Here is an 18,179-nt window from a genome sequence, read left to right as displayed (position 1 = left end):
GCTAGCAAAAAATTGTTGTTATACAAAGTCATATAGTTATTAGAGGAATTTCACAGGAAAGAAAATAGTTGAAGAATTGTTTGTTTTCAAATTACTAAATGGAAAAGACAAATAAGATAAACACTTGATACCATTTTATGATAAAATTCTAACTAGGTGTATACAACCTTTTTGGTTATACTTAACTTTGGAAAGGTTAGAGGGGTCAGTCCCAAGCACAATTCATTCACTCCACTTATTTCTCAACACTATCAACTAAATCTCACAGAATGTATAATGAGAAAATTAAATGACTATATTGTATTTTGAAATCTATTAAGAACCATGAATGCAAACACATACAGAATCTATATTTTAGTCTTCCCAAATTTGACTTTGATTTCTGTACCATTTGCACTACCCTGTAAGAATTTTCAAAATGGGTCTGAGTTTGAGAGCCATTGCTGAAGTCTACCATGTATTTCCAGTCATAGTGGAAAAACATTTGCATTAGGAAGGGAAACAGAAAGAAGAGCAGACTCTTCTACTTGACAATGCACTGGGTCCAATTCAATACTGCAATCATTCCCATCCCTGTTGATCATGACCCTCTACTCCAGTGATGGGTGCCTGTACTCTCCAATTCTAGAGTTAGTCTTAGCTTGGACTAAGGAATAAGATAGTAAGCTACTGTTAAAGAAAGTAAGCAACTACCTATGATCTACATCACGTGGGCGTTTCAAAGAATTCCTTTTTTCTTGTTCATAACGAAGCTGCTGCTGTTGCCTTCTCAGTTCCTCTCGTTCTCGAGCAATACGTTCAGCTTCCTTACGTCGTTCCTTCAGACAACATAGAAGGAAGAACCAACCAATGCAAAATGAAAACATAAGGTAAGTATATATGCAACTTTGTTTTAATCCTGTCATTAAGAAACCATCATAGGCAAGCACCAGGCAAAACACATACCTGGGACAAATAAAAAATTCTGACTTCAGTAATTAGCAATCTAAGCTATGACTATTGTTCTGCAACATTAAAATTAACAGAGACTGGGTGTTAAAAGCTGGCAATTTTTTAAATTTGGAAGGTCAAATTTAGTTTAATAATTTTAAACAAAAGCACCTAAAGGGAATTAGAAATAGAGTTCTTAATACGTATGAAGATTAAGTGCCTTAAAACCTTGGATGCAATTCTGCAAAGAGAGGCATTATTTCCTTCCAGCCTTGGGAAATCACTCCCACTATAATATGTAAGGAAATAGTTATTTTCTAAGAATGGGATAGTGACAGAGCCTGGATTACAACTACTCTGGACTCATAGTCCTATGCTCAGACTATTAGGCTGCCATGATATTGCAGAGCTCGAGGTATTACCAATTGGCTAGAACAAAGTCATGACTAAATGTATTTTTAACTAGCACCTAATTCACTGTTACCTTTCAGGGACACTTAATAAATGCTCATTAGCTAAACTTATTCTACAGAAGCTTTACAACATGTAAAGCAAATTTTAGGGCAAAAATCACAGGGTTTGAAAAAGGTCAGTTATTTAAGATGAAAAGATTTTCTGACTGCACCTGTTCAATACGAATGCGTTCCCTTTCCAAGCGTTCGCGTTCCATTCTCTCTCTCTCTAGTTTTTGCCTTTCAATTTCTAGGCGCTCTCTCTCTCTCTGTAAGCGTTCCCGTTCTTCCCGTTCACGAATTATTCTAATGCGTTCTCGCTCTCGACGCTCTCTTTCTGCAATCTCTCTTCGTCTAACAAAAATCAGTATTTAGAAATACTTAAATTATGCTAGCACTGTGTGAAAGAGAATAGCTTTTGAATTTGTATTTTTCCTTGAGGTTGGCAATTTTAAACTTCAACTCATTCTAAGTAGTTTTAATGTAATTGGAAAGAGAACTCAAAATAAAACTTTAAACAGATTTCAATAGTGTCACTTATTTATTAAGACTGTCAACTGAACAGCTGAATTTTATAGAGTAGTTGCCTCTTACATGATTCCTGTTTAAATAAAAATCCCACTATAACAGCCCATTAATTAATCAACATTTTTAAAAGGAGATATTCTACATACATGAGTTTGCAAAACTACAACTTCTACTGTTTTTGATAGAAAAATAGGATATAGTCTATCTCCTTAAAATCAGGTAGGCCTTATTTTTGATAACTTGGGATCATAACCACCAGCATGAATTACAGCAAATGCTGTATATAATGAACGGTTGCCTCAAAGCCTCTTTTGGAGTGTTCACAGCCCATAATAGATGGCTCCAGGTAACATGCTTCTTGGATTCAGGAGGTAGTTCAAATGTTTGCTCAACTAAATTATTATATTAAGACTTTTAACAGCGTTTGGTTTTTTTAAAAAATCATTTCCTTACATTAAGGCACCCAGTGTATTTTGTCTATCACCATGTCTTCCCCTAGTAACCCAGTGGTTCTCAACGGTTCAGTACTGCCCCCATGGAAATCTGAGGAGCATTTTTAATTATCACAATGACCATGGGGTGGTTACCAGCAGTTAGTGAAGGGGACCAAGGATTCTAAATATCTTCCGATGCGTGGAATAGTCAAGATAGTTCTGCATAACAAAAAACTGTCCAACACTCCTAATGTACCTTTCAAATACCATAATGGACATTCATGTCATTAAAACAAAATCACCTCTAGAGAAAAAAATCTAGCTCTAGAACTTAACTAATGTTTAATAAATGCTAGGTTCATTTGCTTTGGCGTGGCTTTATGTACACTAAAGTTTCCAGGAATGCAACTCCATATAAGTAAGAGGGAAAATTATACTTTCTTGAGAACTTCACCAAGAGTTGTTCACCATTTCAGATGTCATGTCATAACATCAACAACACTCCTGGTATTTGACTCACCAATATGACAAACCGGTATCAATCTGTGTTTGTAGCTGTCACATTCTCACTGAGTCTTAAGAAGGGTGCAAACATCTGACTACTTCATTAGATCTTCTAGAGAGTCATGCCTAAACATTCATATCTGGAATATATGCTTCATTATAAATTACTTTCATTTTTCCTTCGTATTACAGTTAAGGCTTTATATTGATATTTTTCGTATATTTGTATAGGTAGGTATATTATATACCAATTTCGTTTCAGATTAGTAAAGAAGGTGCTGCAACTCTTTTGTTTACTATGAAAGGGGTGCTGGTCTAACGGGTTTGAGGAGTGCTGCCTAATAACTCCCACTCCCACCCTCCTCTCAACTTGTGGTCCTCTAAACAGGAGGCTAAGCATGCTGAGACCTCTTCCAACAAAGGTTCTGAGTAATGCAAGGGTTATTTCCTTTAGGTAAACTGTGTGGCAATCACAGTATTATTTAAGTTGCTAAAAGTATCTCTGGTAGTTCCAAGCACTCTTGTGAATGAATAGATGAAATTTCATGGTAAGTGACCATTTGACAGTATAGGTTAATATTTGGAAATTTATATTATGAAACACTTTCACAAGAATATTTTAAGTGGCATCCAAAAATTGATATATATGAAAGCAAACTGGCACTCATGATGAACTGTTGAGATATTGCCACTAAAAATAGAAATGTTTTGTTCTCATTTTGTTTTAAAAAGAATGCCTGCTTTGGGACAGAGCTTGAACACAGTAAGGTTCACAGGGTTAAATCTGCCTTCACTTGGTCTCTAATTCAAAGTACAATAAGTTTTCCCTAAAATGTCAACATATTATTTGACCACTATAGCTTACATTGAGACTATCCTATCTCAAAAATCAATTTTTCCTTTAAAGTCATGTTTTTTATGGCGGCAGCTTTGGAGTAGAGGAAAGAGCATTGGACTTGGAGTCAGAAGACTTGGGTCTGAGTCCCGACTCTGCCACTCATTAGCCATGTGGCATTGGAAGAGTCATTTAGCCTCTCTGGGCCTCCATTTTTTTCACTTATATAATGGACATAACTAACCTTACAGAACTGTCAAGACAGAGATAATAGATGGAAAGGTATTTTGTAAATCGTAAAATACTATGCAAACTTAAGAAATCAGTAGGTTTTACTGCACTTCTTAAAAGTGACAAATATCTTTCTGTAGGAATACAATTTCCAGAAATCTGGTTTATAACTAGTGTTAAAGATGTACCTATAGTTAAAGACAGGTATAAACAGACTCTTTTCCTACCTTCGAAGTTCCATTGCTCGTCGCAATCTTTCAAAACGAACTAAATGTTCTCTCAATCTTTGTTCCTTCATCTTTTCAAAAGGCAAGATGTCTTTCCTCCTGTAGTCTTTGTCCCTTTTTTTATCTAAGCTAGCTCTCTCCTTTTCCTTGCTTCTTCCATGAATCTGTAGAAAAAAAAATTATAACAGGACTACAAGTTAAAATAATTTTGTTTTTTCAAGTTGAGCTGGTCATTTAAAAAGCCTAAATGAGTAATGACATTCCCCTTTTCTTAGGTTTCCTAGCATGGAAGTGTGCAAAATGGTTAGAGATACTGACTTAGCTTCTTTTGGGAACAGGTGGAATAGTATACAACATCCATCTCAGAGACTTACTTTCTCATATCTTCCCCTTCTTGATGGCCTACAATGATCTCCTTTAGTTTGGTCTAGTATTACCATATGTCCTGGACTCTTTGAACCTAAGAGGAAAAAGAAAAAAAATTAGATAAGCAAATGTCTAAAAATATTTCAGTAAAAAAGAATATATAATGTAAAAATGCTGAATTCTTAGACAACCAAATATTCATAAACGAATACATGAAATAAAAAACCTATTCTATAAGAACTTTAAAGGTAAAGAGTTTTTAAAGCTTGATCTGCTAACATAAATACTTTCAGAGATACCAAAAGATCAATTACATAGCTATTACTCATTGACCGTTTTCAGCCAGCCCAGATTTAACAGTAAATGGGCTTAGGTGGAAGAAGACATCTGTTTCCTAAGAGTGGAAAAGGAGAAGACAATCAGTCTATTAGACCTCCTTTTCTACCACAGTGACATCTAATAACAAAGTTTAAAATATTTATCTGGATTGTAATCTCAAGTTTCCCCTTCCACTGTAAAAATTAAATTGTAGGATGCATTAGAAAGGGATTGAGAAGAAAGATGCATAGCATACTTATTCGTTTCTTTTCTTCACTTTTTTTAATCGATTCTGAAGTTTGGCCACTTGATCCATTATCATTCTTCTCATCTTTACCTTCTATTTTCTTAGTATCCTTGCTTTCTTTTTTTTCAGGTTTCTCAGACGACCTCTTCTCTTCTTTTTTGACTGAGGCTTGTGTCCTGACCATACCACAACACGCAAGAAAACAACAAAATGAGGACTACTTCATCAGTGTACCAAGAAAGTCTATATGCTTATCAACAAAATAAATCCTTACTTGCTACTTCTATCACTCATATTTTTTTTGTCTCCAGAACTTCTTGAACTACTCTTTTCATCATTTTCTTTCTTCAATTCTTTCTTAGAAGGATCACCTTTAACCTGAAAGGTTTAAACAGAAAAAAAATATGTGTTTTAACGTTACACTTTTATGTTTATAAAAAGTATGTTGATGGTAGAAAATTTGGAAAACAGAAATGAACATATAAAATTAAAAATCATTCCTAATTCTACTCCCTACCAGTGTAACATCTTTAAATTGAAAATTACTAGCCCTCAAAATAACCTCCCTTTTATAAACACTTAAGCAAGCTTACTTTTTCAACAGAAATTAGCTGTCCATGCAGCTCAGTGCGATGAAGATGTGCAATACATCTGGACACCTCTGTGCTTGAAGACATAGTTACAATGCCATAGCACTTGGCCCCGGGACTTCGAGCATTTGTGACTACCTTTGCACTCAGAACCTGTAAAATGAGATTATACTTTAGGAAGTTTTACAACTTTATAACCACATACATTTCTAAATAGATTAAACTTCAGAATGAAGACTATTCAAATTAAAGGATATGTTCAGGATGTATAAATTCAGGATAAAGGATAAATTTAGGACATATATTATTCTATGATCACCATCTACCTTGCCTGTAAGTAGTCAGTAAATATTCAGGGGAACAATTTAAAATGTCAAAAAGCAATTTAACCTGCTTTTAGTTTTTTCCTTTTTCTTCCTTTCAAATACATTGCCAAAACACAGTCACATCAATGAAGTAACGGCACAATTAACGAAAGCAAAGAAATAATATTTTCAATTAGATTTGGGTCAAAAATTCCCTATCAAAGGCTCACCCTGAATCTCTTAAAGATATTAAAACAAAAAGGGTTAAGTTCCTAGAAAGTGTCTAGATAAGTGTTAACACTTTTCTATAATGGGTCTTTCAAAAATAAAGAATCTGCCACATGTAAAAAAGCAACCTTAAAAATACACCCTAGGACTTCCCTGGTGGCGCAGTGGTTAAGAATCTGCCTGCCAATGCAGGGGACACGGGTTTGAGCCGTGGTCTGGGAAGATCCCACATGCCGTGGAGCAACTAAGCCCATGCGCCACAACTACTGAGTCCGCGCACCTAGAGCCCATGCTCCGCAACAAGAGAAGCCATGACGAGAATCCTATGCACTGCAACAAAGAGTAGCCCCCGCTCGCCGCAACTAGAGAAAGCCCGCGCACAGCAACGAAGACCCAATACAGCCAAAAATAAAAACAAATAAATTAATTTTTTTTAAAAAACACACAGAAGACACACTTTCCATCTATGTACTTTTAAAATGTATACCAATATAAAAGTGACAAATAATTTCAATTCTATAAAATGAATAAGAGAGACAAGGCAGGGGTGGATGAGTGAGAAGAAAAGCGAGAGAGAACAATGTAGTGCTGAATAAATAGGAACAGGGACGCAGTGTCAGGAAGAGGAACGTAAGGAATTTAGGAGGCTGTACGGTGTGGGTAGCTGGTAGCTATCAGCTTTTATCTCAACTCTGGGAAACACTGACTTGCCCCAACAGCTTAATTCTTAAGCCCGAGGTCCTTGTTATAAGTACATGGTTTCCTAATATAGTTTTAATCCTAACAAATGCCAACATCAAAATACCGTTTTTACAGCTCTAACAATAAATTGTTGAAAATAGAACCAAAAATACACCACAGCTGATCATGGGACCACAATTCTCAGTGTTCTGTATCTGACATCTACAAGAACCTCCTTAAATGTGCAGGTAACTCTCTAATTAGAAGAAGAAGAAAAAACTCCTAAAATCAATAAGATAGATTTTTGTAACACTCATTAATGGCTATTTACTGTTAATGGTCATTAATTTAATAAATATTTGAAAGCCTACCATGTGCACACATAGTATAGTAGATAAAGATCCCTGCTATCAAAGAGTTTACAGCAGAGTAGGTTATATACGATGTATCAATATATTGTACACTAAAATGTAAAGTAGAAAATAGTGAGTGCCCTAAGGGATGCAGATCAACTGCAACTTAATTCAACAGACATTATTTGAATATTCAATTCATTTAATCATTGACTATTTTTCTCTTCTGTTAGGGCTCCCCTCATATGCCAGAAAAAGTTCTCCTGATGAACCAACCACAGTAACGCCTCCCTTTGCTAACACCCTGCACTCTTCCTTCACAGCACATATCAAAACTTCTGATTAAGTTTCACCAGTTTTACATTTTTCACCACCACTGTACTGGAATTTGTATAATGAGAAGGACCACATCAGTTTTGGGGTTTTTTCCCTCATATTCTATATCCCATTGCCTAATATTAATCTACCTATATTTTCCAGATGACCAGATCAGCCTCAGCAATTCTAGGTCCAAGAAATATGATGAATGTGATGAATCAAAATCCTTGGCTTAAATGGGCTCAAAATATGAGCTCTTAATAGAAGATTCCCAGGGCTCAGAGTGAGATTATATGATGAAACTCATCATTACTACAGAACTCAATAATTATGCCTGTAACAGTCCTAAGAGAGACAAGAAACTAGATTTTATATATACTGTTTTGAATATAACCTCTATTTAGAATGGAGATACCAGAAAGATGGATAAAAAGGTAAAAAGAATGTACCTTTCCATATTTGCCAAAGAGGTTCTTCAAATCAGCAGCTTTGGTATTAGAAGAAAGTCCGCTAACCCAGATATTTTTAGTTGAGCTTCCACTGCTACCACTAGTACTACTTGTACTTCCTAGAATAGATTTAATATCAGAAGTTTAAGTACCTCAATTGGAATTTTTTAAAACACAATTATTAGGGCCATATTCTTCCAAAATTATAATACCCTCTAATGTTGATAGTACAACTTTACTACATCAAAATCCTACACATCTATTATTAAAATCAAACACAATAAGAGATAATACAAACATGTCTGAACATTTGTACATTTGCTACTGCACGAATTTTAAGACAAGGTAGGCAAAAAAAATAAATTACATGTCTTGGACTTTTGCTGTTAAGCTCAATAACTTATACTCAACCACTGCACTGAATACAGGGAACCAGGAAGTAGTCATCTAGGAATGTACAGACTGCTTAATTACCTACATCTGTGGTGGGCTTTAGCTCCTGAGAAACTTGGGAGCGCAAAGGGAAAAGTCAAACCAAGGGATAAACTGTTTTCAAGAATCTGAATGTTTAATAACAAAGACTAGCCAACCACAGTTCACCTTCATTCTCTATCAGAGAAAGGGTAAGAGAAAGTGGGAATTACATGCAGCTGGATAACTCTGTATTTAAAAAAAAAAATCTTCTACAATCACTTACAAAAATAAGATCAGAGACCTCAAAATCCTTTAGAATAGGTAAATGGTTATATGTATTATTTCTGCACTATTTCCATACACAAATTATGGTTTCATACAGATAAATGCCATTTCTTAAAATACAGGCCTGGTCAGTCATCCTTCAGTGCTTTACTTCAAATGTGCTATTATAAAAAAGGAATTTTCATTCATTTGACTTTACTTGGAAAACAACTCTTACCCACTCTAAGGGAAACAGTATCTAAGCAAACAAAAGTAACAATTTTTATAACTTTGCATTATTGGAGTAAAATGTTTAATGCTTTAAAAATTACAAGCCACAAGTTTTAGTTGAAGAACTATTGTCAGCGTACTTATGAGACAACACATGCCTGACTCAAATATTTTAAATATTAATGGTTGCTGCATTTGTGTTCTTAAGAAATGTAGTTATCAAGCGATCTGCTATGAAATGTTAACTGGAAGTTTATGTATCTTTTTTATTTTACCAGTAACATTTGGGCCCACGTACTTCTCTAACTACAGAAAAAACAATTTAATGACAGGAAAAAGTTAACATTTAATTAAGACTACACTAGTCTTCTAAATTTAAAGGATAACATTTAATACATTTATTATATCTTATCCATTAACCAAACTGTAAGGAATGTGGGTAATGCAATTAATTAATTGTCAATTACTAAACCAATCACTAAAATTTCTAATTATTAAAATATACCAACAAAATATACTAAAAAAAAGGATAAGGAACACATTACTTTTTCAGGCACTCGAGGCATTTTCAGAATCTGTAGTACCTAAATGGTGTTATTTTCCCTTAAAATGCTTTTTGAGAACACAAGAAATATTTTTCAAGTATACAGCATATACAAGATGACACTAAAGCACATGACCAGGAGACAAACTGAGACTTCCCAGTAACAAAAAGTAATCAAATAATGCACCTTTAAGCTCACAAAAATTAAAATAAAACTACTTTTCTACATAAAACTCTCATCAATGCAAAATAAGTCAAATAGGAAGTAAATTCCGAAGAATTAAAATACTGTATAACTGGCTATTAACAGAAGTGTGCCCTGATTTAAAGAATCAAGAAAGTAAAACCAAATGTTAGGAGACTGACTTTCTTTCAGCTCCACAAATATACACAAATGCTGTTTATACCATATTTCCTACTAGACAGAAAGGGAAAAGACTGTGGTGGTGTACAGGGGTTAAAAGTGACTGCAATCAAAGATAAAATACTTGAAATTATAAGAAAACAAAATATCTGTTATATGAATATTCCATACAGATGCTTAGAACACAACGTAAAAAACACAGACCAAATATACTTTAAGCAAATTCATACCAGTTTACAAATTAAGTAATTAAGAAAGTAATGCTTTAATCACACTGAGAATTTGCTGTAATCTAACTCCATTGTTTACATAAAGGCCATAGAAAAATTTTAGTATGTCAATTTTTGAGGACTAAATAATGTCAAAGGAAACAAACCCCAGGCAATTATTACTTTTTAATGAAAATATGCAATTTACCACTGAAATAAACAGGGAAGGAAATCCATTACCTTTGTCATCTTTGGATGATGTCTTGCTGTCTTTAGATTCCTTTGAAGAGCTAAAGAAGCAAATCACCAGAAGAAAATTGAAAAAAAAAAAAAACACAACAGAAAAAAACAAAAGAACAAAAATCGAACAGCTTGATATCGACTATATTTCAAATAGTGCTATTCATACAAATTAATAATTCCAAAGGCCTAGATTAGGTTATTTGAACAAATGGTTCCCTTAGGATTCTTGGACTGATTTTCCCCAAGATGCCTGAAGATCTAGATTTTCTGACAATTCTATTCAGTGGATATATGGCCATCTTCTCCAGATTTCAGGACTGGGACTTGACTTCATTTTGTGTTCTTAGGACTGATAGTTGTTCATTAACCATCATCACAAGGATTTTTAAAAATAAAACACAAAAAAATTGTCAATTTGAAAAAAAAAACAACAAAAAAACCAAATATATGCTGACAATTCGACAATGCAATCAGTAGGACACACTGCATATTATGAAGATCTTGAATTTTTTTTTAAAGTAACTTATGACGATCAAAAATATTATAGGCAGGATCATAAGTACTAATTACTGTACATGGTCTTGAAGCCACCCCCTTAATGTAGAGTGATCTTATTGAATGCTGGAATTCAGTATCGTAAAGAACTGACATAGAAAAACAAACCTCTTTGCTTGACCAGAGGCCCCAGTAGACGAGGGCCCTTTCTTCAAAGTATCCTTTTCTTTGTCTCCAGATTCTGCTTTCTTAGAACTTTCTCTGGCTTCCTTCTCGACAGGATCACCCTTCACGCAGTCTTCCTTCTTACCATCTTTATGGTTCGCATTCATCTCATAATCCTTGCTTTCCTTCTCCGGGCTCTGTGCAATGACGTCCTGCCCATCTTTTGGCTTACTTGCTTCAGAATCTGTAATTTTCACATTTTTACCTGTTTCTAGGAGGTCATCACCATCAAAATCCAGAGTGATGGCATCTTCAGCCTGGATTGTGACCGAGATGTTGTCATCCTCAGCTTCTTTCACAGTCGTATTAGCTTCCATCTCTTCATGAGCTGTGTGATCAGCCTCAGCTAGGTTCCCTTCTGAAGGAAGAGGTTTAGATACTTCTTGTGTACCATCACCAGAACCTGCTATATCTAAGAGGATTTAACAGGAATAAATACGGCAAAACAAGAAGTTTAAACAATTTCATATTCATAAGCTAGAATAGGACCTAGAAAATATAAAGCCAGTTATTAGCACTGATGGAAGGTTAGGAAGAAAAACACAAGGGTATTAACTAACATAAACAATCCTTTACCCAGGATCACTTATTCTTCATGGAAAAAAATGATCTCTAAATACAAATACCAAATAACAAAAGTGAAGAAATGGTTCCATCCTGAGGATACCAGCTCTTCATTTCTGGTTATAAGTTAATGGCATATGGAAGATTTTTTTCCTCCATGAGAGAGTGACAAATGTGCAGATTTGGTATTCAATGTTCAAATTATCTTGGGATTTAACTCTTGTGACCTTCATAACTCCAATGGTGACGTCTTGAAAGGTCACAGTCTGAGGATACCAATCGGTCTTCAAAGTATTCAGGGCCTCATCTTTTTCGCTCTTCTTATTCAGTTCTTGTGTAGTCCAGAATCACGTGGAAAACTGCTACAGGCGGCTCCAAAGATGGCCTGCTCCATTAACGTTTAGGAAAGTGGTTATTTCCAGGCTTCATCCTGTCCAGTCAGTCCTGCAATTACCATCTTCAATGATGTCTTGCATTCCCCCAAAATAGAAAGGCTTCGGGCATCTGAGATTTTCAGCTGGTAGCTTTACTTCATCATTTCTTCTAGGTTTTTTATTCTTTCTTGCTTAGAACCCTGTTCCATGTCCTTTCTAGTCCAAAGTAGGAGGATCCTTTGACGTCTTTCCAAGAACTCTTCCATAAACCTCATACTGACCACGTATTTTGCTACTGGTGTCCCTGCAATTGTATTGGATGAGATAGCTCTCCTAAACTACTGAAACTGTCAGAAGACTGTACGAAATTTCTCTAAGCAGCAAACAAAAAGTCAGTCTCCTGGTCACCCAACATTTTTAGGGCTAATTGTAAAATTAATTATCCATTACATACAAGGACTCCCAATAAGCACGTATGAGTTACTGCAGTGCCAGTCCTAAGAATGTAATCAACTTACCGTATGCTAGGAGTTATTTTTAAAAATAAAATTTAAATTGGGTTAAGTAAAAAATGGCATTGTCCACTACAGTAACTGATATGTACCATTAAGTTAGAACATATCTTTAAAGTGTTGAAAAAAAATTAAAACCAATTGAAAAATAAAATCAAGGTGCTACCTTAATTCACTAAGTTGATAAATTTGAAAATAAACTCATTTCAAAAATAAGATTTCAAATAAGGAATGTTTTATTTTCACATAATTTACTGTTTTTCTAAATGTCACCAATTTTTAAACTCTACTTAGCATCAAACATACCTTTCTCATTTTCTTCTTCCTCACCATCCTGAAATTCAAAGAATAATCAAATGTAAAATGAATTCACTTAAAACTGGATTTCAGTAATAGTACAAGATCTATCAAGTTTGATTGCTGAATGATTTAATAATATTAGAGACGCCTATCACTAACAAATACAGGATATTCCAATCAGAACTGAACCAAAACACATTTACAGAAATGTAGCATATGTCTGGTATACATGATTTTACACAAGGAAACAGGCAAATCTGTCAATGATTATATCAACAATGAACTGGATTACTTAGTTTCACTACTCAAAACTAGTTTAAACAACCGGACTCTTACTCATATCAAAAAGCCACTAGGAATTCCCTGGCGGTCTAGTGGTTAGGACTCGGCGCTTTCACTGCTAGGCCTTGGGTCCGACCCTCGGTCTGGGAACTAAGATCCCGCAAGCCGTGAGGCGCGGGCCCCCCACCGCACCAAAAAAAGAGGATGCAAAAAGATGCCAATAAAAAGCCTGCCCTGATTATTTTACATGACTCAGCTCAAAGGCACTCTTAGGGCATACTATTCAAAATGTACCAGAAAATCTAACATGAAAACATATACTTTTCAAGGGATGGAATGCATATTAATAAACAAAATAAATAAACAAAAAACACTCCCTTCTTAGGCATCTCAGAAGTAAGAATGACCACAAGAGTAGTTTCAAATTCATTCCTTTTTAATCTGTTAAAATGAATTCATAAGCTGTCTCATATACAATGGTGGTCAGCCACTTTAAAAATGGTATTTGTGCTAAGGTAATCAAAACAAGTAACACAATTTTTTAAATGATTGGCTTTAATTTTAAAATATGTGATATTTCAATTTTAAAATTTGTGACATCACGTAATCTAAAATTAAGCATGTGCTGGCTTGAAAACAAGAATAGCACAGAGGGGAAAATCTTTATTTACTCTACACCAAGCTAACACTACAAAAATAACTGAATTATAGCAAAATAGAAACAACATTTCCCAAAATTAAAGATCATAACAAATAAGCTAGTAATATGCATTATAATCTCAGTAATGGAAAAAAATTAAGGAATGTTTTAACTTATAACTTTTAAAATAAAACCTGAGTAGAGGTAGATTTTTTTAGTCAAGGTGGTGTGAAGCTACCGTACACGAAGCCTTAGAGTAGTGGTTCTCAAACTCTGAGTCTGTATCAGAATCCCCTGAGGACTTGGGATTGAGATTGAGATTGCTGAACACCAACCCTAGAGTTTCTGATTCAAGCCTGGAGTAGGGCCTGGGAATCTGCATCTCTAACAAGTTTCAGTGACGCTGATGCCGGTCCAGGGACTACACTTTAAGAACGGTGCCTTAGAGCGACAGCCTAGCAGGGAAATTAGACTGAAGGCAAAACTGAACTGTAAACAAAATTTTAAATGCCGCATTAATCTTATAACACAATTTTAGATTCATATAAAAGCATGCATTCCTTAAAAATGTCAAATATTTTACCATATGCTCAAAATTAACATTTGGGTAACACACATATTTCTGAGAAGTCATTTTTAAAATAATTTTTCAACTTTAAGTTAACACATAAGTGCCCCAATTAGGGAATGACCAATTGTACTGCAAACTAAAGTAACATGAAGGAAACTGAAAACACTAAAACAATTAAGCCATAAGCTTAGGAAGTAAAATAGTCCAGAACAAGTAGATTACTGACTGACAGCAATATGAATCCTATTATTATATAAGTCCATTATACTGTGCTCTAATAAGCTCCTAATTGTTATGCTGGAATTTAGTTTTAATCATTACATTTCTAATGTGCAACATTTGGAAAGGAAAGAAAAATGCTTTAACTTGGGTGGAGTGGTAGGCAGTGGCAGCAAAGGAAGGATGAGTTATGCTGGAATTACTGATAAGTCTTTTTCTCCCAAACTCTTTTAGTCATTTATCTCAGAGGGATAGATAAACTGGAATATCTCAACTTTTACTTAAAAGCAGAATAAAGTAACTTAAAGAATGCAACTTGCCTCTCCTTTATCTACCTGTGATACAACAGCACACCACTTCCAAGATATTGTTTTAGAGATGCAATATTGATATGTTCAAGAAAAAAAAATGGCCAAAGTATTTATTAAAAAATACTGTGATGTAAAAAACAAAATCTTTCTGCCAATTAGAAATGTTATTTCTAGCTGCTAAAATAATTGGTAAGGTTTGCCTTACTTTGCTCAAGAGTTTTTAGGTATCTATCCTAATTACTCAACAGGTCTTCTGAAGGGTTTCACAACTTTAGTTTCTCAAAATAGTAGTAACACTAGCCTTATTACATATACTTAAATGTCCCTAGGAAAGGAGTCTGAGCCAACTTCCAGAAAACAAACTGATTACAATGGGGGTGAAGCACAAAAACAACTAGGGTTAGTAGAAAAGATGAGCCACACACTAGTGCGTATTTGCGTTATTGTTCAGTATGTGCAGTAAACATAGCACTCACTACTAAGGTTAAACCATTCCTTACAGTAAAGAAACAAACCAAGAAATACAAGAAAGACAGTGGAAATTTTTCCCTGTAAATGATATATAGGCACAGACATGTACCTTATTTGAAAATAATTTTCCTCCACTGAAAACAGATGTTTTTTCAGAATAAGGAATATGGTAAATAAGTAACCACAATGAAAAGCATCCTTTTAAATTAACTACTTTTTGTGCTAATCTTGAAAAAATTTATTTCACATATGAAAATGAAAACAAATGTCTATAATGTTCATGTTATTTATCTTTGTAATGGGATCTACAACCCTTAAGTCAAATATGAAAATTAATACAGAAAGCTTCTCTATTTTTATTTCATTCTAGGAGCAGCAATGACTCGTGACAGGTAAAGACAAGCCTAGGACTTGTTTTTCAGTTAACAAAGTGTTTCCTATATACCCATTCTATTACCTTCCCCTAGGTTAATCTTGTGATACATGTACTTATATGAACCAAGTAAGAAGACCTCTTCTGGAAGGCCTCCTTTCCCCTGACTTGTATATAAACACTGTATTCAGTCTGACTAATTTACAATAAACCTTCAAGATAACCCTAAACCACTACCTGCTATCTATCTGGCAATACGCTAAAGACTGTGGGAAATACAAAATATCTGGCACATAATAAGCACTTAACAAATATTTGTTGAATGAATTTACTGAATAAATGTAGTGTAAGACACTACTGTTTTTAGGTGGAGGGACTGAACTAACTGCAGCACTGTGTAAGTACAATGGAATTCAGAAAACAACAATTCCGAGTGTGGAGTCATTTAGTGAAAAGAATACCAGACTAGGCACCATGAGATGTAGTTATTTATTCTGTCTTTACCACTAAAACAGTTTTACTCTGTGGTAGTGTCATCTACCTAGGTGAATTTTACCTATAAAACAGAGATAACATATGACCTAAATAGGATATATAGAATTAAATAAGATAAGGGGTGTAAAAAGTTCTCTGTCAACAGTAAAGCACTACATGAGAGAGAGCTTTATGGAAGAGAGAGATAAGTCTGGCTTTGAGAGGTATGTAGACTTCGTATGACAAAAAAAGGGAAGGCCCTTCAAGTTAATGAAACATTAGGGGCAAAGGCAAATGGAAAAAGGAATATACATGATGCAATCATAGAAGATTGACAAGATTGACACTAGAGGAAATTTTTAAGAATTAAAGCATTACCAAATACAAACATTTTGGAGAAAATTTTCCAAACAATTCTCAAGTAACTGATACCTTCAAGCAAGTAAAACAATACTACAAGTAACCACTAACTACACATGTACTATGTGCCAGGGTATATGATTGATCTTCACATCACTCTAGCAGGTAGGACTTACAATGTTCATTTTACAGACATAGAAATTGACTAAGAAAACATGCCGAAACTCACAATATTATAAGTAACTCACAGAATGCAAACCAAATTCTACCTGGTATGACAAACTGCTTAGAGGCTAACACCTGAGAGCTAAAGATTTAAGCTTCAAGTCAAAGCCTGAAGACTGGCTTTAAATAAATATATCCCTATACAAAGGCACTGCCTATTTACTTATATTTTTAAAAACAAGGAATAAAAGGATAAATCCTGAATTTTGGAAAGTTCACCAATAAGGGGACGGGTGAAGGGGACTTTTTTGAATATATCCTGTCTCTTAGATTTGACTTTGGAACCATGTAAATATTTTAAATAATTATAAAATTAAATTTAAAATTATAACTTTTTATTTTGAAATAACTATAGACTCACAAGAAGTTACAGATTAATTTTTTTAAAAAACAATACTTAAACATTGAAAATAAAATGAAACAAGTCAACCTAAATATGTATTAGTTGGTGATCACACAGAAGACTAGTCTAAAACACAGTGATTTGTTCGTTCCTAGAGGGGTACAGCCTTAGGAGAGATACAACTGGGGAGAAAAACCTTAAATTATTTTCAGAAATCACACTGGTGGCGGTGTTGGTATTATCATTCTAGGACTATTGTATATACACTGTGAGATAAAGAAAATAATTAACTTAGAAGTATCCTTATGAACTCAAAATCTATTTTATCTTAGAAGTAAAAACCAACAAAAACAAGCAAACAAAAAACACATTCTCTAGCACTGTACATTGAAAAGGCCTAGAAAACATGAATAACCCAGTGGCAATGAATACCCCTACCATGGAGATTACTGTCTTGAAATACCATTTACCACTAAAAGGAAAAAATGGCTAATTACAGGTCTGGAGCAGGAAATGGAACATCTTTACCAGAAAGCACAGAAGCAAAGACTACTAGGATCATGTTGAAAGGACTCAAAAGCCAACTTGAAGAGGTTCTCACTGGCTACAGATGGGACAATTTGAGCATTAATAAGGATAATAACTACAATGGACTGAAATACATTAAAAATATTTAAGTCCATGAGTTCAAAATGAAACTATGGGAGAAAAAGAAAAAAAAAAAAAGAACCTCATTAGTCACTATTGGAGATGCTCATGAACCAGCTCATTATTTTGAAAATTGGTAAATAAAAGAAAAATAATCAAACATATATCCCGCCTTTCTTTGTAAATGGTACCACAGGGTAACCAAATAGCAGGTGAGAAGTTTCTCTTTCCAAGGAACATTCCAGCTAACAAATAAAGAAAAAAATGACAGAATTAGAATATCACCACTTTGATCTCCCTAAATAACCAGTGCAGTATGGATCATCAATGATTGGTACCATCACCAAGAAGATACAGTCAAACATTATGTGTATCCAAATAGAAGAATACAACACTACCTGGGAATTAGCTGTATGTCTTGCGGGGATGGAGATGGGGGTGCAGGAATCAGATAGTAAACCTCTGGATCCTATAACCAACTTACCAATTTACAGGAAATACAGTAAACAGAGCTGAACGAATCCATA

The 18,179-nt window shown here is 34.5% G+C and overlaps 2 protein-coding genes across 3 annotated transcripts in view; one reads left to right on the top strand and one right to left on the bottom strand.

Moving 5' to 3' along the window:
• The window catches only part of MINDY2 (MINDY lysine 48 deubiquitinase 2), a 112,198-nt gene extending 110,649 nt beyond the window's left edge, over positions 1-1,549 (top strand). The window contains exon 12 of the transcript XR_013827299.1: positions 753-1,549. The gene's annotated coding sequence lies outside the window, so the exon portion shown is untranslated. The remainder of the gene's footprint in view (positions 1-752) is intronic.
• SLTM (SAFB like transcription modulator) overlaps positions 1-18,179 on the bottom strand; it is a gene marked incomplete at its 5' end in the record, with an annotated part of 47,091 nt that overhangs the window by 10,750 nt on the left and 18,162 nt on the right. Inside the window, 11 exons of one of the 2 annotated variants that reach the window (XM_079914577.1) lie at positions 694-818; positions 1,556-1,736; positions 4,142-4,305; positions 4,516-4,601; positions 5,082-5,248; positions 5,347-5,450; positions 5,666-5,815; positions 7,997-8,115; positions 10,263-10,312; positions 10,929-11,397; positions 12,742-12,769. In XM_079914577.1, the coding sequence (XP_079770703.1) occupies positions 694-818; positions 1,556-1,736; positions 4,142-4,305; positions 4,516-4,601; positions 5,082-5,248; positions 5,347-5,450; positions 5,666-5,815; positions 7,997-8,115; positions 10,263-10,312; positions 10,929-11,397; positions 12,742-12,769 (1,643 nt within the window). The remainder of the gene's footprint in view (positions 1-693; positions 819-1,555; positions 1,737-4,141; positions 4,306-4,515; positions 4,602-5,081; positions 5,249-5,346; positions 5,451-5,665; positions 5,816-7,996; positions 8,116-10,262; positions 10,313-10,928; positions 11,398-12,741; positions 12,770-18,179) is intronic. The other variant, XM_079914578.1, reaches the window with a different exon arrangement.

The sequence above is a fragment of the Stenella coeruleoalba genome (assembly GCF_951394435.1).
Source record: "Stenella coeruleoalba genome assembly, chromosome: 2".
Lineage (NCBI taxonomy): Eukaryota > Metazoa > Chordata > Mammalia > Artiodactyla > Delphinidae > Stenella > Stenella coeruleoalba.
This window is presented reverse-complemented; position numbering and strand designations above follow the sequence as displayed.